The sequence below is a fragment of the Solea solea genome, chromosome 7 (assembly GCF_958295425.1).
Source record: "Solea solea chromosome 7, fSolSol10.1, whole genome shotgun sequence".
In the NCBI taxonomy this organism is placed as follows: Eukaryota; Metazoa; Chordata; class Actinopteri; order Pleuronectiformes; family Soleidae; genus Solea; species Solea solea.
Window position 1 is genome coordinate 30,448,845 of NC_081140.1, and position 27,754 is coordinate 30,476,598.

At 42.6% G+C, this 27,754-nt stretch overlaps 1 protein-coding gene across 5 annotated transcripts; it reads left to right on the forward strand.

The window, feature by feature from the left end:
• Positions 1 to 1,178: 1,178 nt before the first annotated feature.
• pax3b (paired box 3b) lies at positions 1,179 to 27,754 on the forward strand. Of its 5 annotated transcripts, none has more exons than XM_058634148.1 (9): positions 1,179 to 1,665; positions 2,519 to 2,754; positions 2,919 to 3,048; positions 3,278 to 3,421; positions 17,446 to 17,645; positions 18,530 to 18,695; positions 19,649 to 19,863; positions 23,738 to 24,022; positions 26,886 to 27,754. In XM_058634148.1, exons 1-9 carry the CDS (start codon positions 1,611 to 1,613, stop codon positions 26,901 to 26,903), a joined length of 1,449 nt encoding a protein of 482 aa, XP_058490131.1. In that variant the 5' UTR covers positions 1,179 to 1,610; the 3' UTR covers positions 26,904 to 27,754. The 5 variants fall into 5 exon arrangements, with proteins under 5 accessions (XP_058490131.1, XP_058490129.1, XP_058490132.1 ...); XM_058634146.1 differs by having other exon boundaries at positions 23,738 to 24,017; XM_058634149.1 differs by having other exon boundaries at positions 2,919 to 2,976; positions 23,738 to 24,017.

Consider the following 27,754-nt stretch of genomic DNA (forward strand, 5'->3'; position numbering starts at 1 on the left):
AGAAGGTCAAAGGCTCTTTGCGCCCTTACACTCTCTTAAAGAGGCGATATTGATTATTAGACATTTGGAGATGACAACACACCCTATCGTCTCTCTATAGTGTCGCAGAGCTAGACTGGCTTTACGGCCGCCCTGGCGTCGTATCCTGCTGTGGCGAAGCTCCCCCTCCTTCAGTCTGCCCTCATGGCTGCTGCTCAGTCTGAAAACCACAATAAATTCCTTGAGGTGCACACACTTTAGCACCATTTGTGTCATATATGAGGGCAGAGGGGGGAAACAAATTAGGGGTCGCGCGCGATACAACAGCATGGTATTTGGTAACAAATCGGTCGATGACTAGATTTTTATCAATAAGCGGCAAAATTGACCCATTTCGGTTTGTAAACAAATGTTTATAATTTTAATCAATATTTAAAAACTTGGTTTGATATGCTGAAGAAAGCAAAACATAAATAAAAGAATGAATCCTTTTGTGTCAAATCAAAACATACCAGTGGTTCAAGTCTGTAAAGTAACGCTGTATAATTCAACAAAACCCCGGGAATTTTAGTCTAATTTGCTGTGTAACGGTTCATATTTATGCCTCTCTTATTATTTTAGTCTTGGGTTTATTTTGATTTCCTCATTTACTTATTTTAAAATGTCATTTTTTTTGCTGTTCTATTAGTTTAGTTTAGTTATTAGTTATCATTGAATTGTATTTGTTTTGAGCATTTATGGACACATTCACTCCCGTAATGATATTCTTGAATTGTAACCCAAAAAATATTATGTTAGTAAAAATAAATAAACAAATACACAAATAAGTAAATAAATAAATAAATAAAAGCACAACAGAGACGTTGTGAAATAGCTTGATGTCTTAGGTTATTAGTAATAGTTGTTTATTTATTGCCGCGCTGGGTCAGTGAACGCAGCAGCGGGTGGATTCACGGACTAACTTTGCCTCTGGTTAAACACAGCATTGCTGAAGCTCCGTCCTGTCCAGGCTGCGCTGTGACGGCGTCCCTGATTGGACTAAAGTTTTCAGCCTCGGCCAATCCCCGCCCTCGGCTGCGTGCCCAGGGTCCACGGGCTCGACCAATCACAGGCGGGAGCGCTGACGGCCAGAGAGGAGAGGTCCGCTACTTTTGACGCTCTCCCCTCATTTGAACCGGTGTCAACAAACAACGACAGCGGCGCCGCTTTAACCAGAGCACACACACACACACACACACACACACACACGCACGAGAGCTCATTATTCTGGCATTTGACACAGAAACGACTGGGAAACAAACTCTTGAAAAGTCCTGAACCCTAAGTTCGTTTCGTCGTCACTTGTGACTCCCCGGACGGTTGCGGTTTCCCCCCCGGTGCGCCGCCGCCGCCGCCGCCGCTGCTCTCTTGGTTGTAGCCCGGGTACGGCGGCTAACCGAGGCTAACCGAGGCTAACCCTCCAGGACGCTTCTCCCGGGAAGACTTTTTTCTTTAGCCGCGTCCTGATTCTGTTGCGGGGTCGGTATTGGAGCAGCAGCCGCACCCCCACCTCCCCTCCGTTAGGAGGACACAAGAGCACCGGTCACCGGGGCGGTGGAGGCAGGACTGCGTTAGCGGGGTCAAAACTCAGGATGATGCGACCCACGCTGGCCCAGAACTACCCCCGCAGCGGCTTCCCACTGGAAGGTAACGAGGGACCCGCTGGATGTTTGACACAGGACGATGATAGTCAGCTAAAAATAAAAAATAAAAAGTCACTGTAACTTTGGAACAAACCAGACTTTTCACTCACTGCTGCGCCAAACTTCAGAGTCGCAGCTCATAATTACAACTTAACTTGACAACATTGACAGATTTAGCTATTGGCGTATTATTATTTTCATTCGTATTTACTGACTTATAATCTAGGTTTTGTTTTAGCAACTTTTATCAAACTTATGTTCAGTCATTTACTTATTTTTTTTAATTCGTTTCTTGTGTTTTAATGTCGGTGTCATTTTTCTGTGTGGGCTATTTGCAGTGATTAATAACAGTTTGTTAATAACAGATTTTTTTATATAAGTAAAAATATAAGTAATCAAAAACAATTCGATGGAAAATTAACAAACATTTTTTTACGTCACAAATAATAAATAATCGAAATAAATTCAGCTTATTATATTATATATCGTGTTGTATGCCAGTTATTTTAAATATGCTTCCAAATGATTTTCTTTTTATTATTTACTACACGTTTTAAACTGCTTCTGTACGTTTATTTGTATTATTTTTATACCGTTTTTACAGGACTTTAAATAACATCTCAGTACTTGGTGTTGTTATTGTTAGTGATGTGTTTTTTAATTGTAAATATTTAGTGTCTGTTAATATTAAATCCAAAAGAGAAACTCTCTCCTTTTCTGTCTGCTCTACAGTTGTGTTTTAGTAAAAAAAACCAAAAAAAAAACAAGCATCAAATAAATCAGATTTATTTTGATTAATCACACACTGTGTTGACAAATGTCCTTTGATATTTATTTATTTTAAATCAAATCTATAGTGTCCACTCCGTTGGGTCAAGGCCGAGTCAACCAGCTCGGAGGAGTCTTCATCAATGGCAGACCTTTACCCAACCACATCCGGCACAAGATCGTGGAGATGGCTCATCACGGCATCAGGCCCTGTGTCATCTCCCGACAGCTTCGTGTCTCCCACGGCTGCGTGTCCAAAATCCTGTGCCGGTACCAGGAGACGGGCTCCATCAGACCCGGGGCCATAGGAGGCAGCAAACCCAAGGTACGGACCAGGAGAGTGGTCCAGAGAACAGTATATTTGAACACATAGATGATATTAACCTGTTGATTTCTTTAAAAAATACAACTATAATACAGTCGTGTTAATATGTGTCTTAAGGGTCATGACATGTACAATAACCAGTGAAACTCTTGTGACCTTTAAAGCAGGGAACAACACCGGACGTGGACAAGAGAATTGAAGAGTACAAGCGGGAAAACCCGGGTATGTTTAGCTGGGAGATTCGAGATAAGTTACTGAAGGATGGAATATGTGACCGCAACAACGTGCCTTCAGGTAAAAAAGGGCAGAAATAAAGGACATTATTAGCATTAGAATTATTCATAATATTAATAATATTCTAATTTTAGGCGTGGCTTCACCTTTTCAAAGTTAAAAAAGAGTCCTATTTTTTCAAATATCTTCAAATCTAATCTATATAAATATGCATCAGTTGTAAATGTTTGCTTCGTTTCCCGCGCTGCTTCATTGACTCTCTCTCTCTCTCTCTCTCTGGCCGCTGCAGTGAGCTCCATCAGCCGCATCATGCGGAGTAAGTTCGGGGTGAGAGGCGACGATGAAGAGGACGAGGACGAGATCGAGAAAAAGGAGCTGGAGGAGAACGAGCGCAGGGCCAAACACAGCATTGAAGGCATCCTGGGAGACAGATGTGAGTGAACCCCCCCCCCCCCACACACACACACACACACCTCCTCCTCCTCAGGTTGTTGTTGTTGTTTTTTGCTGTGGTTGTTGTTGATGATGGATGATGGAAGAGTCTGTTTCATGGTTTTACAGACTCACATTAGAGATCACATGACCCCCCCCCCCCCCACACACACACACATGATTGAAAACAGTCTTGACTTCATCTCCAAACCTGTTGACTGCAGTGACTTTAAAGGAGAATCATTGTTTTATTTGCTCGTATATGGACACACGTACACAGCGCACGTGGGGTTTTAGCGCGCTGTTAACTTGTTGCACACCAGTGAGAGAGTGAGTGAGTGAGTGAGAGAGAGAGAGAGAGAGAGAGAGATTTTTTTTAAATCCATTTTTCACTGGCTAATGTTTTTTCCCATGAGGCCATAGCTACAGTATATCCCGTAAATCAAACAGCAGGTGATGGATCTGTATGTGCGCGTGCGTGTGTGAGTGTAGCCTATTTAGCAGTGTTTGGGTGGACATGTTCGATTTTTAAAAGCGACCTCATAAAGTCCATCGCATTACACTGTTACACTGTACACCATATTTAAGTGTAATATTTTAATCATTTATAGAAACATATAACAGTGCACGTGACCCTCGAGGCTTCTTTATATTTTATTCAACAGATCGATTTTTATGAGTGTTTTCCAACACAAACTGGAGTCCATTTAGTTTCACGTTTATCCCACGAGAGGATTTGATTTAAACTTTTTGGATAAACTGTTTGAATCCTTTGTTTAAACAGAAAAGTGATTTTAAATGAGTGACTCTTTCTGTCACACAGTATATTCATATTTAAACTATTTAAAAAAAATACATGATGTCTGCCAGCACAAGGATTTGACAATATAAGTCCAAAACAATATTTTCTTAACTGCTATTTTGATTTTTTTTTTAAACTGTGTAAAGTAGCAGCAGAGGCCACAGAATAAAACCACACTGTGTTCCACAGACTGCAGCTGCACTAAAATCCTCATTAGCTCCTTTAAAATGTCATTTCCTCAATTAAAAAAGAGCAAATCCGTCACGCTGGTTACTTTACCAAATGATTTCAAAGTCAATAATGAATCTGTGAGGAGAAAACAAATGACTAAGCGGATTACATCATTATTTTTTTAAATTAAAATTGTTTGTTTTGTTGTTTTTTGCTTCTTTTTTAAACCCATGCAGAGACGTCCATGCCTCTTTGCAGTCCATAATAAGTCACAGTGGCAAGTGTGTGGCAGCTAAATAAACAGAGCAAAGTAATCCATGAAAACACTGGCGGTGATGGCAGTTGTGACAATTTACCCTCACTTTCCTTTCACAGCTGTAATTTATCAAAATGCCAAATTAAAAACGACTTTATAAAAAGCAGTTTTATAGAATAAGCTGATTATTTCATAATATAACACTATAAGTGTGTGTCCACACTTGAACGTGTTTGTCCAATACAAATACAATTTCTCCATCCTTCCTCATGTCAACATGTGTCCCCGTGCCTCTGTCTTTGCGTCACTATATAAGGAGAGACAAAGAGGACACAAAATGTCCCACAGATGAGTTGATCAAACATTTGCTCAACGGTTTCCATCTCCCCTCACAAAGACGCGCCTCGCGCGCACAACGGGACGCTCAGGGATGAACTTGGGAGACAAAGGCGCGAGAGTCTATTTGGGGCTCACGCTTGGGCTGCGCGCGGACAAAAGGCCAGCTTGGAAACAGCTTTGGCTGCGCCGTAATAAAAGAAGAAGGCAACCTGTTTATAATTCAGGCCGGGGAAAGAGAAGGGGAGAGGAGAGCTTCTCACACAGAAACAGCCCGACAAAACACATCATGAGGCCGCAATGAAGAATGAATTATTCAGGGAGCGCCCCGGCACGGTTTAGAGGGCCCAATGGCCGTTTTCACCTACAAAATGCTCGCCCTAAAGAACGCCACTGCCTCTCTGAATCACAATGGAAGCTTCTGAAATCCATTCACGTACTGCTGAGGGATGCAGTGCGCGTCCCCCTCAAACCCTGCGCACACACGCGGTATAGGTTTGGGGGCGCGCGCAATAAAGTGCATTCAATCCTCAGCCGTCTCCATTTAAGATAGTGGCGTGCGTAAAGACGCAGGACTCCGCCAGATTGCAAACACTAACGTGTCACTAACATAACAACATAACATTATATTTTTCTACATATTATCATTGTACATATTAATATAAAATGATTATTAAACTACATTTGTTTTGTCCTCAGAAAGTTGATTAATGCTGCTGTGGGTCATTACAAAAATCCCAAATTCCATAAGTTTAGTTTTTTTAAACGACATTTTTCTTGCATTTAACGTTAAGTTTATATATAATAATACTTTTTATTATATTATAAATAAATAAAGTGCACTTGGATTGGAGAGACGGACCATAAGTGGTGTTAAATACATTTGCTAATTAAAGTATTATACTATTATAGGATGGAGGAAATTATTATATTAATTACTATTACTATTCATTTATCGGGTAAAAAATACATCTCGTCGACCATTAATAATTCATATTATTGCTATAATTGCTTGCAATTTGACATATCCAATGGAAAAGTCAACGTTGCCAAAGTTTGGCGTCTGTTTCATTCGGACTGTAATCGATCAACAGAGGCATTATTCGGCTTCTCCGAGGAAGAGCGACGTGCCATCACGCTCTTTGAAGACAGCCCCGCGTCGCCCCCTCGGACATTAATAATGTCTTCTAAATGATGTCGATATTGTGCTATGTCACATTTAGCTAATGACGGAGGGGAGTGTATTAAAGGGTGTTTGCGCTGAATAGGGAGCAATGTTCTCCCCGGAGAGCCCCCGCTCTGGCCCCGGAGCGCAGCTTCATAATGGGGGCCACCCCGTCCCAGATATATATGCGCTCTGCGTCTGCAGCTCCGCCAACACTCGCCCCTCCTCCTCCTCCCCCAACTCTTGCTCCCCAAATCTCTTCAAGCAGATTAAAATCGACTCTTTTATTTCATCTCACTTTCATCTGGAGAGCAACACCGCCCTCTCCCTCTGTTTCCCATTCTCTCTCTCTCTCTCTCTCTCTCTGTTTCTCCCAGCCTGCGGCGCACATCAGCGCGTTTAGTCATATCTGCATGCGGCTGCATCCTCCGCAGCGCACAAGAAGGGGAACAGTCAGTCCGCAGAGTTTCAAATTAAGTTCTTTATTAACCTTTGATTAACAATATATTTTGTTTTATGTCATGTCTAAAAGTAAATTGTCACAATTCAAGCCAGATTAAACCTTCTTGTTTACTTTAGGGCATCAGGGTTTGGAACAAGAAGTGCACTTGTAACTTTTCAATGCAAGATATTTGACTTTGTGTCCTGTCAGCAAAACAAGAACTGGAACAGGAACACCGCCAGGGCCGGCCCAAGCCTTTTTAGGGCCCTAAGCTGAATTAGATTTTTTATTTTATTTTTTTTTTGGGGGGGGGGGGGGGGGGGGGGGGTAGTCGGTGCTTTTACTATTATTGATACAAATGTAACACTATACACTATATATTCATTATAGTTGTGTTATTTACACCAAAGCAGTCTCACAACAGGGCATTAAAATCATAAAAGCATCATTTGAAGAACTAATGGTGGTGACACTGAACTTGAATTAGTAAGTCGACCAGTTTAATGACTTTGTTTTTAAAACTTTGAACAGGTGTGCAGATGTGCACCAAATGAGCAAATCTTCAACTCCAAAATAAAACCAAATAATTCAGTTCAACACTATTCCACCATTTTGTTTTATTACCTGTTGCTTATGTTTCTGATTAAAAGCATCAAGCTTCAATTGTGGCTTCATGTCATTATAATATTTGCAGTTACATGGTTAAAGGTGAGAGTTTATTATGGTTTTATGTAAAAAAAAAAAAAAGGTAATGTTAACACAGCCTGTTGTTAAATTAAATAAATGTTCAGAAGTGTACTCTTAGGTCTTATTTTATGACATTTTATTCCAAATCCCTGTGCAATAAGTAAATAGTTAAAGTTAAAACAGAGAGAACACCCCCCCCCCCCCCCCCCTCTCTCCTTCTCCACTTTCAATCAAATATTTATGTATTTGGCAGCAACACAGGCCCTGCAGGCCTGGTGCTGCGGCTGCACTCAACTCCCAGCGTCAGAGTAATTAACCCTGGAGACAAAGTTAATGATTAAAACAGTCATGGTGTCCCCAACCCTCCCTCCCTCCCTCTCACCCTCGCTCTCACCCTCCCTCTCACCCTCCCTCTCCACATTTTCACAGTGTATCTTTTAGAGTCCATACTTCGTTAGGTGAAATTAAGCAGATAATACAGAGGAGCCTTGTTGAGGGCCTATACGTTACACACACACACACACACACACACATTCCACTCTGCAATGCAAACAGTCAAAAAGGGATAACTTTATTTGGTGAAAGGGGATCCTGGAAAGGGCTAATTGAATAAGCCCAGGATCTTTGAAAAAGCCCTACCATGGTGAGCGCAGTCATCATGTCATAATTAGGTTTATTGAGGTGCATTCCTTCAATCTGCCTCCATTCTCCCGGCCTCATTGTATCCACGGCCCAGGCCAATGGCCGGGGGACAAAAGGGAACCGTGAGCTCACAATACATGAAAGAGCCATAAAGATTTAGTTGGCTTTGTCACAGAAACGGAGCAGGACTTTGTTTGTGTAAATAATGCGAGTGAATGGAGAACTTGGGGTTTCTCTTTGCCACTCGGGGTGAAGGATGGCGTGCTGCAAAAAAACAGTAACATGCAGACACAGACACACACTGGATCAGTGCCAGCAGGGCAGAGGAGAGAGGAGAGAGGAGAGGAGGTGAGGAGTGAGGGAGCAGAGGTGTGTGAGCCCAGGAGGACTATTGTATTTGATGTGAAGATCAGTGAACATCACACACGCTCTGCAACAAACAGTTATTTTAGCACTTGGTCCATAAAATGTCAGGAAATGATGAAACATCTTCATCTGTGTTTGTCAGAAAAGAAGCTTTTAAACCAATCAGTCCATTTGTAATTGATGCATGAATGCAGCCATGCATCATTACATTACATTACATTACATTACATTACATTACATGTCATTTAGACTTACAATAAGTGCATTTAAACATTTAGGCACAAACAAGAGCTAGAAGTAAGTAAGAGCTTCAAGTAAGCCAAACTATGAAGTGCTGTTCATAAGTGCGATGTATAAGTAAGCGTTTTTTATTTTTGCATCAGTCAAACTACAGCACAACACTATTTTACTCACATAGAAAAACACATTTCTGGTCATTGTGTTTGTTTTTGAATATAAGTTACAAAGAATGAACCAGTTGTTATAGATTCAGCCTCTTTAATGTAAAGTGTTGGTGATGATGATGATGATGATGTCACATTGGACAAAAAAGTTAAAGAATGTATAAAGGGTTTTCCAACATTTGAATGAAACCATGAACTCAATAAGTAAGAAATGAAGAGTCAGCAGATGGACTGATAATTACAATAATTGTTAGTTGCAGCCTCTGTAATTTGTGTCTCGTCAAATCTGACAAGTACAGAACCAATAAACGCTGGACTGACCCAATAATAGCTGTTGGCTGTTACGGCCTCTGTGCCAAGTGTCTGGTGAAGAGGGCTCTGTCTGTCTGTCTCTCTGTCTCTCTGTCTGTCTGTCTGTCTGAAAGAATGAATGTATCACTCAGTCCCTGGGTCCCTGGGCACAAGGGCACAGAGGGGCACGAGGGCCAAGTGGCGAGCACCAAATCACTCTCCTCTTACCCCCGGGGGCTCTCTCTGTCTCTCTGTCCCTCTCTCCTCCTCCTCCTCCCTCCTCCTCCTCCCCCTCTCGTGAGTTTTTTTTAATAAGCCCATGCATGATGACTATTCAAGCATGAAAACATAGTTATCTGCAAATGAATGGCTGCTCTATGCTTCATTAAAGCCTCTTTTTCCTTTCACACTCTTATTGTGACCCTCTGATATCAATTCAAAGGGCAATTAATGAATGCACACCAAACTTTGAAGTCAGGGTGATTTCTGAGAAGGGGGGGGGGGGGGGGCTGTGCGTGCATGTGCATGGGTGTACGGTGGAGGGGTATATGGGGTATTTCCCCCTTGAAGACCAGCACTAGCGCCCCAGCCTTCACCCAGTGATGGACTAGTCACATTGAGCCGAGAGCGAAGTGAGCCCCAAAGACGGTTTGAAGGGAGTGAAAGAGTGAAAAGGCCCAGCGAAGGTCAAGTAGAATGGCTCGCCTTAGAATAAGGCCCCTCTTTATCTGCTCCAAGTATGCACAACAGCTGGGGGGGGGGGGGGCAGAGGGGCAGAGGGGCAGAGAGGGAGAGAGAGAGAGAGAGAGAGAGAGAGAGAGGTGGTTTTTAATGTGCATGAGTGTGTTTGTGCGTGTTGCTGAGAATGTGAGTGTGTGTCCTTTCTCTCTCATATATTTGTGTTTGGGTGTTTTTAACGTGTGTGTGTGTGTGTGTGTGTGTGTGTGTGTGTGTGTGTGTGTGTGTGTGTGTGTGTGTCGTATCGGAGGTTATAGGGTCGGATGTCAAAGTTTGCAAGGGCCGGCGAGAGGCCAGTAAATGCAGCATCTATACGCTGTGTGATGGGGAGGAGGGGGGGGGGGGGGGATGGACAGTCGGCTGTCAATCACCTGACTGATGAAGCTTGACTCTCTTTCACAGCGTTGTTAACTAATTAGAGCGGCAGCTCTCGTGTCACATGGGGAAATAAAGACTTAAACGTGTGTTTATGCCCGGTTCGTTCGTGCCATGTGGGAGTATGTTGTCATCGTTGTGCACACTCTCAGAGTGGTTGTTTGTGTAGTTTTCATGATTCATTGTGTTGGTTTATGAGCTTTATATTCAATAAACAGCAGAACATATGTGCACATTGTTAGATGGAAGAAATATAATAACCCCCCGAACATCGAGGTATAGTGACGATCTGTGGCTCATAGTGAAGCTCATGCACTTATGCACACTTTTCTACTCATCAGGTATTTATATTTACAGTCAAATGGTATTTTGCAGAGGACACACTCAAAAACAGACGTAAGGATGTGTAAACGCTTGTCGCTGAGGGCGTAACCTTTATGTAAAACAATTTTGTACCTGTGATACAGAAATGGACCCGCTGAAAAGATATGATTTGATCAACTTTTGTGCGTATGTGTTCCTTCTTTTGATTTATTTCACATTGTAGCCTCTGTGCTCTGTGATAGTCCACATTTCTGCCATCTCCAAGCTTATTATTGTACCAGTGAGGGAATGTTCTTCAAATGTGAGGCACAGGGAGGTTTGAGTGTGTGGCTCATATATAAACCTAGTTTCTTTCCATGTTGTTTCACTATACTCTGCCAAAAACATTCTTGTACAACTATTAATGCACTTGTTGTGCCTATTGATTCGTAGTTGCAAAGACGGGGGTTATCTGCCCCTGAGGGCAATCAGACCCAAGCTGGGGGTGTTCATTACCAACTTGTGATGATACTTTATATGATAACAGGAAACATTAATGAATGATCCGGTGTGGTGTTGTAGTTTTTCTAACGTTACTTAATGTTGCTACGGCATGTGAATAAACTACAAAACTACAGGATTCTCATGTCAAGATTTGGTCAAGTTGTCAAACGTCCTCATTGTCGACACAAAGAGGGAAGAATGACAGTAAACCTCTCACAGAGAAGAAGTGCAGGGTCACAGGGCTGCAGAGGGTCACTCTCCCCTAGTGCTACAGGAAGCAGGGTTAGAAACACACTTAGCTACAAATGACAGGTAATCATTTCCTGTTACCCCCCCCCCCCCCCAACCACGCTGACATTTACACTTTCTGTCATGTCTTTTTTTTTACTCCACCATAACAAGGCAGTGATTAATGACAGGCAGCTTGTATGAGGAGACGCATGCTGGTGTTTTTGTGTTCTTCTACCAGTCGCTCTCTACCACACACACAGAGATGTTTCCAGGGAGTTTGGGGCCTCGGGCAAACGGGAGGGGGGGGCTCCTCATCAAACTACATCAAATTCCCATGGCAACACAAACGTGTAAAGCAGCAGCCCATAAATACAGTTATTCTACTGACTGACATTTAAAGTTTGAGGACCAAAGCAGCAGGAGATTATCTGGGTCACATGTTTAAATAATCCACACATGTGACAGGAAATGTTCAATATCCACAGTTTGCTTTTTAGGACAATTGAAAAGAACATATCGGAGGACAGCTGAGCTTGAATGGTTTGGAGATAAAGTAAGTAAGAGAGCTAAGGTTGAGATGGTTTGGTCCTGTGCAGAGGAAGGATAGTGAAGATGGAGAAGAGGAAGAGCACAGAGAAGGTTCATGGATGTTGTGAAAGAGGACATGAGGACACGAGGACATGAGGACAGTTGGTGTAGCAGGAGGGAACACAGGGGGGAGCACAAGGCGGATCCACATGATCCACTGTGAAGGAAGAAGCGCAGGTCCATCAACAGTTTACTTCTCGTCTCCTCCTTCTTCTTCTGCCTGTGGACCCCCACACTCAGTTTGGGGCCTCGGGCAATTGTTTGCTTTGCCGATACCCTGTTGCAGCGCACACACACACACACACACACACACACACACACACACACACACACACACACACACACACATGGAATATTCTCATTTACGAGGCAGCTGTAAAGGTTGAAACTGCTTCTTAGCAAGTCAAGTGAGTCTGCCCCCCCCCCTCACTCACACACACACACACTCACACACACACACACACACACACACACACACACACTCACACACACACAGCATCTTTTTTTTTCTTAATGCAGCAGACAGAGTCACAGATGGGTCCATAAGCTGTCAGTGAAGCTATTATATGGGCCCAGCATCTGCCCGTCTTGACTTCTATGTACTGTTTAATGCAGTCGGCCAGTCACTTAGTCCCCCGGCTCCTGAATAGGAGCAGCACGGTTGTCCCGCCCAAATAAATGCTGCGTTTGTCTCCTCTGCCTTTTGTTTTGTGTTTTTTGAGAGGGGTGGGTGGAGAGAGAGTTTTTTTTGGGGGGGGGGGGGAGTGTGACATGTCAGAGGCTCAATTTACCCTCACTATTAACCAAAGCCTCAGAAGAATTACTGGGATGTCCAAAAGAGGGGTGTAAATAGTCCACATATGGTCAGTTAATTCCCCCAAGTCCCCAAATCCAAGTTTGACATATCCCCTTTCTCTGCGTCTCCATTGCTCTCATGCATACGTGTTTGACGCGGACTGTCTCAGAGGACAGATTTAAGCCTTTGTGTCCCCAGCTAACTGACCCCCTCTTCAAATAAGTAATAGAAAAACCCAACAGTGCCAAAGTCTGTTTCAGCTGAATCTCTTTGCTCCAGGTTTTTCTTTCTCTGCACGGCAGGAGCCATTTTGGGCTTTCTTGGCTCGGCAGAGGTAGTTTTGGCCGGGAGTCCCCGTGCACTGTGTGCCTCTCGGGGCTGCAGTTTGGTTAAATTAAACACTTTTCTTTTCTCCCCTAACCCCTTTCACCCAGCCCCTCCAAATTGGTCGTCTCTTATTTTGCGGCTTAATGCTCCTCGGCTCCCGGGCAATCTTACACAAGCTGCTTTTTTCCCTCTTTCCTACGCTCAGATAATTTTACCCTTTTAAGGCTCATATTTTCTCATATTTCGATGAGCCGACAAGAGCCAGGACTGCGTGTGCACCCCCACCACCGCCACCCGACCCCTTTAAACTGAGACAAGTCAAGTGTTTATGGGGGCTATAAATACAGCATTTTAAGATAAAGCATGTGTATACAGGCAAGGAACGATACCGGGGTTAGAGTGGATAATTTGATTGGCTGAGGCTATTCAGCGGTGCCAAATCAATGCGATCAGATCTCAGGGATAGTGAGGCGATGACGGCAAATGGGCCACTCTGAAACCACAGGTTTACAAGGTTGGAAAAGATCAGGCGGGCACGAGAAAAGGTTTCACCCTCCGTCTCTACATTTGCTCCGTCTCCTTGTTCTCTGTGTCAGTGAGAGAGCTAATAAACAACTCATTCTCATGGTTTCATATTTCAACATCACTAGTATCTCTGGAAACAATGACTTTGTGCTCGACTGCACCAGGTCAACTTCAGCCATGTTTTCACATTTGTTACCTATGTAGGACATAAACACTGACCTTGTCAGGACCAGTCGTCCTCATGGAGATCAAAACCTGGTCCTAATGGGGCAGAACCTTATTTCTGAGGAACTGGTTAACTTTAGTGGTAAGATTTGAATTGTGGTTCTGGTTTATATTTGTCTGAAGAAGAATGTGTGTGTGTGTGTGTGTGTGTGTGCACATTAATCTTCATCACCTGCCGCTTCATTTGCAAAGCTTTACATTTTCCACTGTAAGACATGCGGCTGATGCTGAATCAGACGACAAACTACACTCACTGTTCTTTCTGCTGAGGGTAAATGTTTCGTAGCTTTGCTGTGTCAGGACAGGACCTTCTGAAGGTCTATGTGCCCCGTGCCAAGAACTAGCTTTAAACCAGGACACGTTTTCTCACTGTAAACATGGCTGTCAACGGGGACACAACAAACTGCTAATTTTACACTCAACAAAAGGCTCATTATATCAAATCTATGCTTGGTTACAGAAGTTTCCACAGAGAAAATCAGCATTTATATGTAGCTCACTAAGATGCAGGAGCTGCCTCGTTTGTGACACTTTAGTATTAGAAACACTGAAGTCACAAAATAATTAAAACAATAAACATTTAAACTTACTTCTGAGCAACAACTCCTGTGTACTGTGATTTTCTGTATGGATGGACTTTGGTGTGGGGAGTGACTTAAAAACATGCTCTGAATTATCATAGACATAAGCTGCTGGAAGTCTGCGTTTCCCTGGCAGCCATGTTTTTAGTGTCAGTGAGGTCTTGGTGTGAGGGCGGAGCCAAGAATATCAGCACCTGTAAAAACCGCTCACACAATCATGTATTGAACTTTAACTCGTGATGGAACTAAACTCAGTTGGAAACTTAAACCTGTGACACGTGGCCTTGAATGCACAGGCAACAAATATCAACATGTCCTTATGTCATCACCTTCATCTGCCTCATACCTGAGGACAAATTGTCTTTCTGAGACAAAAACTCTTTAGAGAACAACAACAACAACAACAACAACAAGAACAAAACAAGAACAACAAGAACAACAAGAACAACAAGAACAAAACAACAACAACAACAAGAAGAACAACAAGAACAACAAGAACAACAACAACAAGAAGAACAACAAGAAGAACAACAAGAACAACAACAAGAACAACAAGAACAAGAACAAGGAGAACCAACACAGATGCTCACACAAAATATCCCCTTGGGTGCATTTACATCCACAACAACAGCTCCTGTTGCCCCTCGTTGCTGCCCTTCCCACCCCCTCAGGTGCTCTTACAGTTCCCTCTGGAAGAAGGGGGTTAGTCTTTCCGTGGGAGGAAGGGAAGGGAGGCAGAATGCCCCCTGGCTGTGCCCCCATCTTACAACCCCCCCCACCCCCCCCCCCCCCACCACCACCACCTCCAAGCCCTCTGTCGAGCCTCTTTATGCCCCCCCGCCCAGCTCCCCCATGGGGCAGGTGACAGCCCTCCACTGTGAAGGGCTGAGGGAGCCATGACGGATTCCACAGATGGAGCGTGGAAATCGCCGGCAAAGACCCTCAGCTCTGTGGAGCAACAAAGAGCCGAAAGTCAGGAGAGAGAAATATGGGGTGGAAAAGAGAAAGATGAGGGGGGACAAAGAGAGGGTGAGGAGGGGGAGGATGGGGGAGGGAGGAGAAGGTGGTGCCTGTTTAAGGAAAGTGTGTTTGTCGGTTAAAGTTTCAACTTTGAGAAAAGACATTTTCTCCTGTGCAACAAACGCTGGGAGCCATTTTTCTTTAATCACATCATGCTTTGTGTTTTCTTTGAATAATCATATTCCACTGGCCGAGGTTTCCCCACAGACACTGTTATCACCCCATTCCATCTCTTTATCTCATTGTAGCTTAACATCAAGTGATGTAGCAATCCACCAAAGTGGAGCGCAACAAATGAGCCCACTCGACTCCTCCGTGAAGGATCTGCTCCAGGATTTATCACCACCAGACTCCTGAGCCTTCAGAGGTGCCACTCTGTCGCTTCTTTTCAAACGCTCTTGAAACCCCCGGCAGCAGTCATAACCGATAGGTAATTCCAAACTGATTAAAAGTGATTTTTCCCCGGGTCGCTTCGGCTTTCCCACAGCCCAAATCCCTGTGAAATGCCGAGGAACGTGCATGCTGCTAAAGTCGCAAGGGGGAGCGAGAAAGCATGCAGGAACTGGAGGAGGAGGTGGGGGGGGGGGGCACAAAAGGCCTCATCTCTTGTTTTTCAGCCATTCTGTGCAGAACTCCAAAGCCCCACAGTCCACACCCGGAATTCCTTCCCCACCCTGCAGTCATGTGGAATGCTGTGTGTTTGTTTTCTTGGTGTAGTAAAGACTGACGAGATCTTTACAGCCTCAAACAAACAACTTTTTGATTTGATGCGTCTGATTTAGATTTCTGTGTGAAATCAGCGGGTGACAAAGAGCGAGAAATGTTTCAAAATCCTAAGATATTCAAAGGAGGCTTAAGGCAACATCTCCATTTATCTCACTCCCCCCTTTGAAAATATTTTACTTTTTGCTTGAATGTTTCTTTACCAATTTGCTCCTAATTCATGTTAAGTTGACTCCCACTGCTATTGGTGTTGTGGGGAGAGAATCGCTGAAGGGGGAGAGCGAGAGGATCAGTTTCACATGAGGGGCCCTGAGCTATTTGGATTCTCTTGTATTTTATTGTTGCTTCTGAGGGGGAACTAATACAGTGTTGCACACAAAACTTCCCCCTATGCTGAGGGGGAATTAATTAAGTGTAACACAAAAAAGTGGGCGCTTTGGCCTTGGTGAACTTGGAGAAGGAGGCAAAGGAGTGTTTGAAGCGGTGAGTTAAAAACCAAACTGCTGGTTTATAGGACACAGAACACAATAGTGTTAATACTGATCTGAGACAGCGGTCACTAAAGCTGTCAGGACACATAATATCAGCCAGGCTCAGTCAGGCTGAACATCACACAGAACAGGTCGTGCATTTCTCACTGATGTAAAGATGCACCAAGAAAGAAAATCTCTATATTCTGTTTTCACTTTTATTTGATTTACAGTTCTCTCATTGTCATATGATTAGTCATTTAGTAATTTAAACTTTTCTACATTTTAATGGCAAAATAAATGGATTAAAAGAAATTCTCTCTCTCTCTCTCTCTCTCTCTTTCTCTTTCTCTCTCTCTTTCTCTCACACTCACACACTCAAAGAATTGCCCCTGTATCCAAATTAGCCCTTTGTGTGGCTTTTAGTCCATCAGTCCTCCTGCAGTGTCCTGGGAATCTTGTCCACTGGGATTATTTCTTGGACTGGTAATATTCCTCCTGAATGGAGTTCTGTTTGGCTGTAAAACCATGAGTGTGTGTGTCTGTGTGTGTGTGTGCGTGCGTATGGGTGTGCATGTGTGTGTGTGTGTGTGTAGATAAAGAAAAACAAGCTCCTTTCCTTAAGAGGGTTAACTTAAAAACCAAACTTTGAACATTTGTGCTCATTATCTGTGTCTTTTCAGGGACAGAGGAGATTTTACAAGTTAATAATCTAAATATTTATCTTTACTATGATGATGCTGTAAAAGCTGCTCGATACCAAACTAACATGATTACATTATTTATACAAGCTGCCATTTTCAGCTCAGTGTCACTTCAGTCATTAAACATTCCAGAAGTCAAGTGGAAATATTATACATATTATATATTATATAATATATCTCGTCTTTTGTCTGATGAGGCAACATTTTCCTCATTTATTGGTAATTATTTTGTGGAAATTGTCATTGTGATGTCAGAGCTGCTTTCTTTTCTTCTTGAATTATAACCTTCATTTTCTGCCCTGAGAGAAAACGACCCTCACCCTCCTCCTCATCTTCTTCCTCTCTCTCTGCAGCGAGTCACTCAGACGAGGGCTCAGACGTGGAGTCGGAGCCCGATCTGCCGCTGAAGAGGAAGCAGCGGCGCAGTCGCACCACCTTCACAGCCGAGCAGCTGGAGGAGCTGGAGCGAGCCTTCGAGAGAACACACTACCCCGACATCTACACCAGGGAGGAGCTCGCCCAGAGAGCCAAGCTCACAGAGGCCAGAGTGCAGGTACGAGAGAGCGCACATACATACATACATGACACGACACAACATTTGACACTCAAACTAAAACACAACAAAACACCACCACTGACATATTCACCTGTCCTTAGTCCTTATTATAACCCCTCCCCCAACACACACACACACACACAGATACATGTGTAACTCATGTTCTATGTGAGTTTAAAGCTGTAAATTATGGTTAAAGGCAAGTGTGAAAAATGTGTGTGTGTATCTGTGTGTGTGTGTGTTTGTGCATCATGGCTGGTTGATGTGTGAGTGAGTGACATGCCGTGTCCATATGGTCAGAGCTCATGCTGGGCATGCTTACACTTCCCATATGGAGCCTGTGGAGGAGAATTTACTGGACTCTAGATCAGAACAAGGAAAAGTCCTGACTGGGCCCCTGGGAGCTGTGTGTGTGTGTGTGTGTGTGTGTGTGCGTGCGTGTGTGTGTGTGTGTGTGTGTGTGTGTGTGTGTGTGTGTTAAATGCTCAGACAGTGCATAAAACCACAAAGCGTATCTTTAAAAGTTTGTGTTCGCGTCTGTGTGTTTGTACTTGTTACCTCCTGAGGACCCTTTCTGGCATAAACACCAGTCATACTGAGGTCAGGACCAGTAGTCCTCATGGAGACCAAAACCTGATCCTAATGAGGCAGAACCTCATTTCTGATGAGCTGGTTAAGTTTAGTGCTAAGAGTTAAATTGTGGTTATGTTTCTGGTTCAGAGGAAGGCTTTGGTCAGGCTGTCCAAATCAATGGACCAGACCTGTGTGTGTGTGTGTGTGTGTGTGTGTGTGTGTGTGCGTGCGCGTGCGTGCAGACACACTCAGTGTGAGAAAACAAACAAACAAACACTGATTGAACTTCGTTGTCATGTTTTTAACAGGTGTGGTTCAGCAACAGGCGTGCGAGATGGAGGAAGCAGGCAGGAGCCAATCAGCTGATGGCATTTAATCACCTGATCCCAGGGGGTTTCCCACCTTCAGCCATGTCCAGCATCCCTCCCTACCAGCTCTCTGACAGCACCTACCCCCCCTCATCTATAGCACAAGGTAAAGACATGTTAAGTTACACACTTCACACGATGAACACGACAAACGACAGTTCATGCATCTAGGCATTTTTAATTTTTGGTTTTTAAGTAGGTTCCAAAACCAATTTGTGGCATAAAATAATGAACCACAGACAGACATCAGTGGAGTTTTAAATCTGAACAAATGACATGAAAAGCTGAAAATGAGCTTTTTAAAAACAAGCTTTTCATTGAGGGCTGCAACTAGCAATTCTTTTCATAATCAACTCATCTGTTGATTATTTTCTCAACGACTTGTTTGGTTCCCAAAATGTCAGAAAATGTGGAAAAATGTTGATCAGTGTTTCTCAAACCTGGAGATGATGTGTTCTTTTGTACGTTAAACAAAATGATTGAGTTTGAATGATTTCTTTGTTCTGTGGAGCAAAGAAATCAGAACATGTTCACATTTAAGAAGCAGAACAATCACGAAACATATATATATATATGTATATATATATATATACAGTATATACATATATATATGTTAATTTCTGTTTAAGTGGTTAATGTGAAAAAATCCTAATCTTAAAATAATGAGGAATATGATTAAAAAGGTATGACAAAATTATGTTTATTTACTAAATGACTTGGAAAAAATTATATAATTAATTATAATTATTGTTTTTATATTCTGTATATTAGCACTAACACCTTCATTATTGGACCATTAATCAATTTGTCATTTGTCTCACAGCTGCATATCATACTCACATAACACATCACACGACATTAACATCCAGACGGCATTCAACAGCAGTAAAAACAGGATTATTATTGTTATAGTTATTATTATTATTATTATTATTAATAATAATAATAATAATAATAATAACAATAATAATAATTAACAATGATAATAACAATAATATTAATAAAGTATGACTATAGTGTTATTAGTGTGAAATAACTAACGCCTGATGTCTGTGCCAGTGTCCGAGCCTCCCAGCACGGTGCACCGGCCCCAGCCCCTGCCTCCCTCCTCAGGCCACCAGGCCTCTGGTGCCGGGGGACAGGGTGAGGCAGGCTCTGCCTACTGCCTCGCCTCTGGACGCCACTCCTTCTCTGGATACTCGGACAGCTTTGTGGGCCCCGGAGGACCGGCCAATCCCATGAACCCAGCCATAGGAAATGGCCTCTCCCCACAGGTGAGCCTCCAACATAATCCATATGTGTTAGTGCTGCTGTAACTCATACATCAATGCAGTTACAGAGAGAAACACCTTTTTAGAACAACAAAAAGCTAAGTTTTAAGAGGTCAAAAATATGAAACACATTTATTGATCTACGTAAGAAAACAACAACCTCACAGTTAATTTGAGTGAAAATAGTGAAGTGTGTTTTAATGCTCTTATGGGGCAAATAAAAACGACATGTGCCTATCAGGAGAGTTTTTACTTTCCAAACCAGAGCTGGGCACAATTAGATTTGGACATGATTTCAAAGATTGAAGCCGGCTGAGTTTCCCATGATTTATCTTGTCGGACACCTTCATAATAAATCAGCAGCTTTTGTAAAAAAAAAAAAAACAATGTTAAACACAGGTGTGGAGCACATCACTGCATCCACACTGCAAACTCTTCAGTCACACGCTCCTCGCCACTCTCACACTCTCTCTGCAGGGTAAAAGTGAGGCAACTCCACAGGGACATATGTGACTATTATGCATGTGACAAATGAGAAATGAAAATACAATTACAGCCAGTTATCCAGACCATGAAGGGTCCAAGGTTTGTGCGCCAGAGGACAGAGGGCAGCGCAGAGGAGACAGACGAGACAGACGAGACAGACGAGACAGACGAGTCAGAGAACATGCAGAAAATGAGATTTCAGCCTGGCACAGTTTGACTCTTCAAAGAACACTCTGGCTGCAGCGGTGTGAAAACACACACACACACACACACACACACACACACACACGCTCACGGGTTCACACAACTACACACTCACACTGGTATAGATAGTGTAGATAATTGATCTACTGCATGACATTCTGAGGATCACGTAAGAATCTTTTGCACAAAAATGATATGACATGGTTTAGCAGCATGCCCTCAGTCTGCTTTTCAGCATTCTTTATAGTAATAAAATAAAAATAATGCAATTTTTATTTCACTGCATTATACGTTTTTAAACAAAAAAAAATGCAAAAAGTGCAATAACAAAATGACACGTGTAGTCTGGTGTTGCACTCGTTGCAGGAGGCGGGGCTAATTACTGATTACTTTTACTATATATATAAAACCTGTCTTTGTGGAGACATTTATAGCTATATATATATATATATATACACCTGATTTTAGGGTTAGAATTGGGTTTAGGTTCAGGTAAGGGGTTAAGATTAGGCACTTAGTTTTAAAGCTGCAACTAACGATTATTTTCATAATCAATTTGTTTGGTCTATAAAATGTTGTGTGTTTTTCAAACCTGAAAATAATGATGTCCTCAAATATCAAATAGCAAAATATTATTTACTTTTCATGATTTTTGTTGTACGGAGCAAAGAAACCAGAACACATTCACAGTGAGGAAGATAAACTTGTTTTAATTCTTTAAAAAACACTCAAACTCAAAACTAGTTGACACTTAATTTAATTTCATTTTGTAATTAATTCAGTAATTGTTTCCTACTTAGATGTGAAGGTTAATGTGTCCTCACTAAGACATAAACACACGTTTGTGTGTAAACATGTAATGTAATGCATTATAGAAATGTAGTTTAGTAAAAAGTAAGTGAAAGAACTTCATCACATCCCACCGTTGTATACCATGAAGTGTATATGTACCAGTACACGGCCTGGAGGGAAACTCCTCGTGATGCAGAAACAGAGGCTCTCATTTATTTGTATATATTTCAAATACAGGAGAAAGGAATGTCCCGCCCTCGTCCCGACATTCTCGTCTGCTTTAGTCCTTTAGTGAATATGAGACTGGGCCAGACAGCAGCCGTGTCATGGGGCGGGGAGAGGCAGCACGGCATGATGGGTAGAGACAGAAACAGCTAAAGTCATCACTCATCCACGGCCTGTGGTTAAGGAGCGTGAACCTCTGCTCCTCGTGGCTCGTTTCAGGGTTTTAGACCAAACCCTTAAAAACAAACGCAGGTTGATTTTTGAGGGGAAACGTTGCTGGGCACAGAGAAGGAAACACAGCTCCTTCTCCAAATCAACACAGACTCCTCCATTCACCTCCCCTGCTTGGGAAATGATTTAAGCAGGACCATGTGTGTGTGTGGATGTAGAATAATATGTCACTTAGAGGGCCAAGAGGATCCAAGGAGCAGCGTACCTGCTTCTTATTAGGACTCAGGAGCCTCGAGGCCTTTGCTCTGCTGGGAAGGAGGTGGGACAGATACAGGCAGAGGTGGCAGCTTGTGCTGGACTTACTTTCATAAAGTGAGAAAGTGCACTCTGAGAGAAAGTATTGTTTTCTGCAGAGCACTATGATAAGCGACAGGTAAAGCAGCGTGATAGTGGGGCTCAGTGGTGTTGTGTCTGTTTTCAAACCCTGTTTTCAAACACTTTGCCCCGCGGCTCTTTTCCGTTCTCCTTTGACCGAGGAATATTCCCCCAAATTCGATTATCTGGTCGCTAATAAAGACCAGGTCAACAGCAAACTGCAAATCTATTCTGAGGCGCTCGCACAAACCTCCATTCTTTTGTGTTATCTTTGTCGACATATCTCCCTCTTGTTCTGAGATAAGCCGTTATCTTGTGCCACGGGTTTTTGGAGCGGTGTCAAAAAGGAATTTTAGAATAAGTGGAGCAGTGGATCTGAGACAAATTGCCTAATTCTTCTTTGCGTCTACGGGACGAGTTGGCTGGAAGCCGTTTGATGTCTGTGACCGGGGGATTTCCTGTGTGTGTGTGTGTGTGTGTCTGAGTGTGTGTTTGTCTTGCTGTCTCAGATACATATTGTACACACACTCGCGTGCTTGTGCGTTTAAAATGATGCGTTTCATATGCTGCAGAACAATGTCCCCTGCTCTCTAGGCCCATGGTTCTCAAACTGGGGTACGTGTACCACCAGTGGTACGCGAGCTTCCTCTGGTGGTACTTGGAGGAAAGTCAGAAAACAATGTTTTACTGTAGGAGGTTTGACCAGAGCGCGTAGGAAATGAAACAAATAACAATAAATAAATAATAATAACAATAATAATAATAATAATAACACTACTACTACTACTACTAATAATAATAATTATAATGATGATAATTAGAGCCTTATCTCTCGCTTCATCTTAATCTAATCTCACTATACCAGTGTGTGAAGTACATGTGAGGAAGAGGAGGATGACAAGATGGTGTAACAAGTTTGAGTTCGTACATTTTATTTTATTTTTAATTAATAAATAACAGGTGTGGCTAGTTTGAAGTGTTTGAGTAATAAACTGTGGATGCATTTCCACACAAACACAGGCAGATGATCTCTGTTATTGGTAAAAATGGACTTTGTTTTTTAATGTTTTTAAAGGGTTTGACGATTCAGAAACAACACAGTCATTGTGAAATACAACCAAACTCTGCATTTCACAGCTCAAGGTGTAAAAGAACAATAAAAAAGTGATCATTTAAAAGCACATTTTTGAATAACTAAGTATAATTTTATTTAAAAAAATAAATGCAGAAGTATAAGGCCAAAAACAAGTAATCATCAATATGATGTATATATTGGCAGTGGAAGAACGTCTCAGCACTTCTCATAGTCACACATTCATGCAAAGATTATTGCACTTATTTATAATTATATTGATCTCATTTGTGTCCATGCTCCATGTTTAAGTTGATAAATAAACTATTTTACATAAAAAATAAATATTAAAAACCTTGACCGAGTATTCTGATCGGTGACATTAACTTCAACCAAACTAATTTTTGCTGAGTTGCTTGAAGCTTTATTTTTTCAGTACTTATTTAAAAACCTTCTCTGTTGCATTGTTGAAATTCATCTTGTGTTAAAGAGATAAATCCCAGTGACGTCAGAGTGACACCAACATTTCCTTCCTTCCTTCCTTCGCCTCAGGTGATGGGTCTGCTGAACCACGGCGGTGTTCCACATCAGCCCCAAAGCGACTACGCCATCTCACCTCTGACGGGCGGCCTGGAGCCCCCCGCTGGCATGGCAACCAGTTGCAGCCAGCGCATGGATCACATCAAAGGCCTGGAGGGTCTGACCAGCGTTCCCTCCATGTCGGCTCTGCCCTCCCTGCCCAGCTCCCAATCCTACTGCCCCCCCTCCTACAGCTCACCAGGCTACACTGTTGACCACATGGCGTCCTACCAGTACGGCCAGTACGGACAAAGTAAGGTCAATACACTTCACCTTTTTATTCTCACCTTTCACTTCTGTGCATCTCTGACTGTACTTTGTCTCGTGAGTGAAAGATCATGTGACCACCAAACACATTTAAGCTCATTTAAACACCAAAATGTCATAGAGAAAATCATTTTACATGATTTGACATCACAGCACACAGGAGCTGTTGGTCCAATGCTGCTTCCTTCACTGAGTTCACAAGAGTCGACTTTAGCTCCCGTGAGCTAAACATGAGGATTTATTTAAGGACTTTGGTGTGGAAGAGTGAACTTAAGTTTCCATCTAACATTGAGATAAAGTGGAGAAAATATTATACATATATATGTATATATGTATATATATATATATATATATATATATATATATATATATGTACATATATATATATATATACATATATATTATAAACTTAAGCTGACATAGACTACACTTAAATAGGGGGGAAATTGTGTCGTTCAAACCACGGCCGTCACCTACTTTCAGAAAAAGAATGAAGGCGAGAACACGTGAACCAAATCAGCCAAACACACTTTGTCATTATCGCGCTGGTAGTGCAGTGGTGTACGACACATGTCCTGTCACCTGAGATTCCGTGCAGTACGTGCAGCTGACAGTTTGTATGTAGCTGTAGAGCTGTCCGCTTAACGAGAACCAACATTTTTCCGGGTCCAGTCATGCAGTCTCAAGTGTTGGGGTTAATTGTGCAGATCTGATTCCATCTGTGAGGCTGAGGCTGAACTCTGTGGTCAGGTATACTGTAGAGTCAAGCGGTGTCTGATCGCCCTCCTCAGACTGTTTGCCCTCCTCAGACTGTTTGCCCTCCTCAGACTGCCCCGTCCTGCAGTGAGAGGCTCTTTTCACTTCATATTACTGTTACTTCAAGGGTTAAAATCAACTTCAAACAAATCTCTGTCTAACTTTGGAAGCAACATCGTTCTCCGCCCCGCGTGATTACAGTGGCCACCGTTTCCAATTTTGGGTCTACAGGGGTTTGACCAATCAGGCTCATCCACTGACTCTGTGGCAACCTCAGTCCACGCGGGACCTTCAAAGAGTCTCTGGCTGCACGCAGCTCTGTGGGGCGGCAGGTATCAAATGAATCTAACTTAATATCCGAGAGCAGCAGATGTCTAATGAAATATCTCGGTCAAATATCTCAAAGTGTACAGAATAAAGAATTAGGGCGACACACACACACACACACACACACTAGCATGAGGCAGTGCGCGCGTGCTTGACGTACACCTCTGCAGCGCTACAAGCCGAGTCCATCTTGATGTGGTTAATCAGTGCGACTGGATAGCTGCAGAGGAGGGGTCCTCACTGGGGGCTGGACGGACCCTAATAGCCTGTGGCAGGGCAGCGATTAGAAACAGGTGCTAGGACTGAGGTCAGCTGGGGAAGCAGCGCTGAACGCCAGCGTTCACCGGACCTCCTCTCACTGCTCCTTTATTAAACACTTGTTTAATGTAGACCTCACTGTGGTCACCTGACAGTCAGTGTAGCCACAACTGTGACGTCTTTCTCTGTCGCTTATGTTTCTATGTTGAGCTTTTTTTTGGCATCAAAACTCAAGATATTTCTTTTGTCCATCGTGGGCTACAGTAAAAACATGGTATGCTCCAACATGGCCCCCTGTGTAATTGTAATCATACAATTATATGATTTTATTTGCAATTTCTGCCAAATGAAAATCATTTCAGTACAATTTTACAGGATATGATGATATAAAGTCATAAATCAAATGTAACCTTTAATCCTCTAAATCATCAGTCTGGATAATAACACTTGTGTTTTACAGCTCGTTCACACGTTCACACACAGCAGATATGTGTCTCGTTAAACGACAGCATGTGTGTTCATCAACACTGAACTCACATCAAACACGTTCACACGTCACAAGTCAACGTTAGACGTTAGACTGGTAACGACTCGGACAGCAGGGGGCGTCACATTTACAGACAGACAGACTGTGGGAGAGGACAATCATTAGTTTGGATTTATTACAAATCCACGCTCTTCTTGTTCTTCTGCAGAGTGAAACGTTCATGTGATAGTTCATGTTTTTTGCACTTTCACTCGTGTTCACCCTCCTGCACCAAAGTCCACAGAGTATTGTATTGCATGTATTAAGCTTGTGATGGTCACAGGAGCTGCTGCTTCACTGCTTCACTGCTGTCACAAGTCAACTAGTTGCTGAGTATTCACTTGGAAAAGTAATAATGAGAAATAAATGGAATGTTGCAGACGTTGGTTTTATCCACACAATACGATCCTTTTCTTTGTCATTTTTAAAAAGTTTCCATCGTTTCAGGAAACGTTTCTATCCTCACAAATGACAAAAAGGAGTTATATACATTACTATGTATAATGTATATAATATACATTACAATGTGTATAATGACAGAACCTGAGCCAGGGCAAAAAGGGGAAATAAAGAATGAAAACAAAAGTTATCATAAACAACTTGTTGCTATATTTAAATCTAAATCTGTGTAAACAGTTTACCAAGTTTATTCTCTATAGTAGAGAATGGGATTTTTTATTTATTCATTTTAACCTCGTTCCTTATTTTCTTCCTTCTACTGTATATCATGTAGCGTACAACACTTGTGTGTGTGTGTGTGTGTGTGTGTGTGTCGCCTCCACAGTCCTGTTCTCACATCTCCACCCATTGACCTTACAACCCAAATGCTGTAAGCACATGCTACGCTAACAACAGCCACATGTCCGATGGCATGCTAAACACATGCACACAATTTATTACAGCTATATATCTCTTTTTATCATTCTTCCACCTCATTTAAAAAAACATGCAACCATTTAACGTGAGTGTCGTCCTTTGTGTCCACAGGTGCCCTTCCTTATCTGAGGCCTGAAATCACCTGATCACACAAATGTGTGTGTACAGCGATGGACGTCTTTTAATATCCGGACCAAATCGTTTTTCTTTCTTTCTTTCTTTTTTTTTTTTTTTTTAACTACCATTTACCAGGACCATGTTTCTCCACCGCAGAACTTAACATGATTAATTCCTGGTGGAGGCGGAAAAAAAATTGACAAAAAAATAAAGAGAGGAGAAAAAAACAGCAGAAGAAGAGACCACAAGAAGGAAATATGAGACCAAAAACAGACTGGCAAACATTTGCTGCATCAGTATAGTGGATGAACAGCAGAGACGTCAGGGCTTCATGTGGTTGCATCAGTGGAGGCTGTGACCAAACACACGTCTGTGCAAAGACAACAAACGCAATTCTCTTGTCAAAGGCTGCCGCCGGCCCGCTGCACAAACATGTTTACACGGGACATTCTGTGTATCGCCAACTTCATGCCTTTAACGTATCTGTATCTACTGAACTGTGATTATATGAGATCTTGAGGATCCAGATCCAACACACGCAGACAAATGAAGGAAAAGGAAACAAAAAAAAGCTCATGTTTGGGTTTTATTGTATCAGGAAGTCTAATGTACACCACATCTGTACTGCCGAGTTCATTCAAACATTCCTCCCCTCCTCCCCTCCTCCTCCTCGTCCTCCTCCTCCTCCTCGTCCTCCTCCTCCTCCCTGTCTCCCAGTCTGTCCTTCTGTCTCATTGATGTTTTCGGACGGTGAGGCAAAGGATCCTGACCCTTTTTGTAGTTTTAGAGAGGAGGTCAGAGGGTGACTTTAGGGAAAGTGACAGATGAGAGAGCTGTGGAAGACGTGGCTGTAAAGACGAAGG

What these genes read in the sequence shown, in the direction of transcription:
- pax3b (XM_058634146.1), top strand. Translation starts at nt 1,611, where the DNA reads ATGATGCGACCCACGCTGGCCCAGAACTACCCCCGCAGCGGCTTCCCA. An exon ending in CCGCAACAACGTGCCTTCAG is followed by an intron (nt 3,049 to 3,277) that starts GTAAAAAAGGGC and finishes TGGCCGCTGCAG; the next exon opens with TGAGCTCCATCAGCCGCATC. An exon ending in TCACAGAGGCCAGAGTGCAG is followed by an intron (nt 17,646 to 18,529) that starts GTACGAGAGAGC and finishes TGTTTTTAACAG; the next exon opens with GTGTGGTTCAGCAACAGGCG.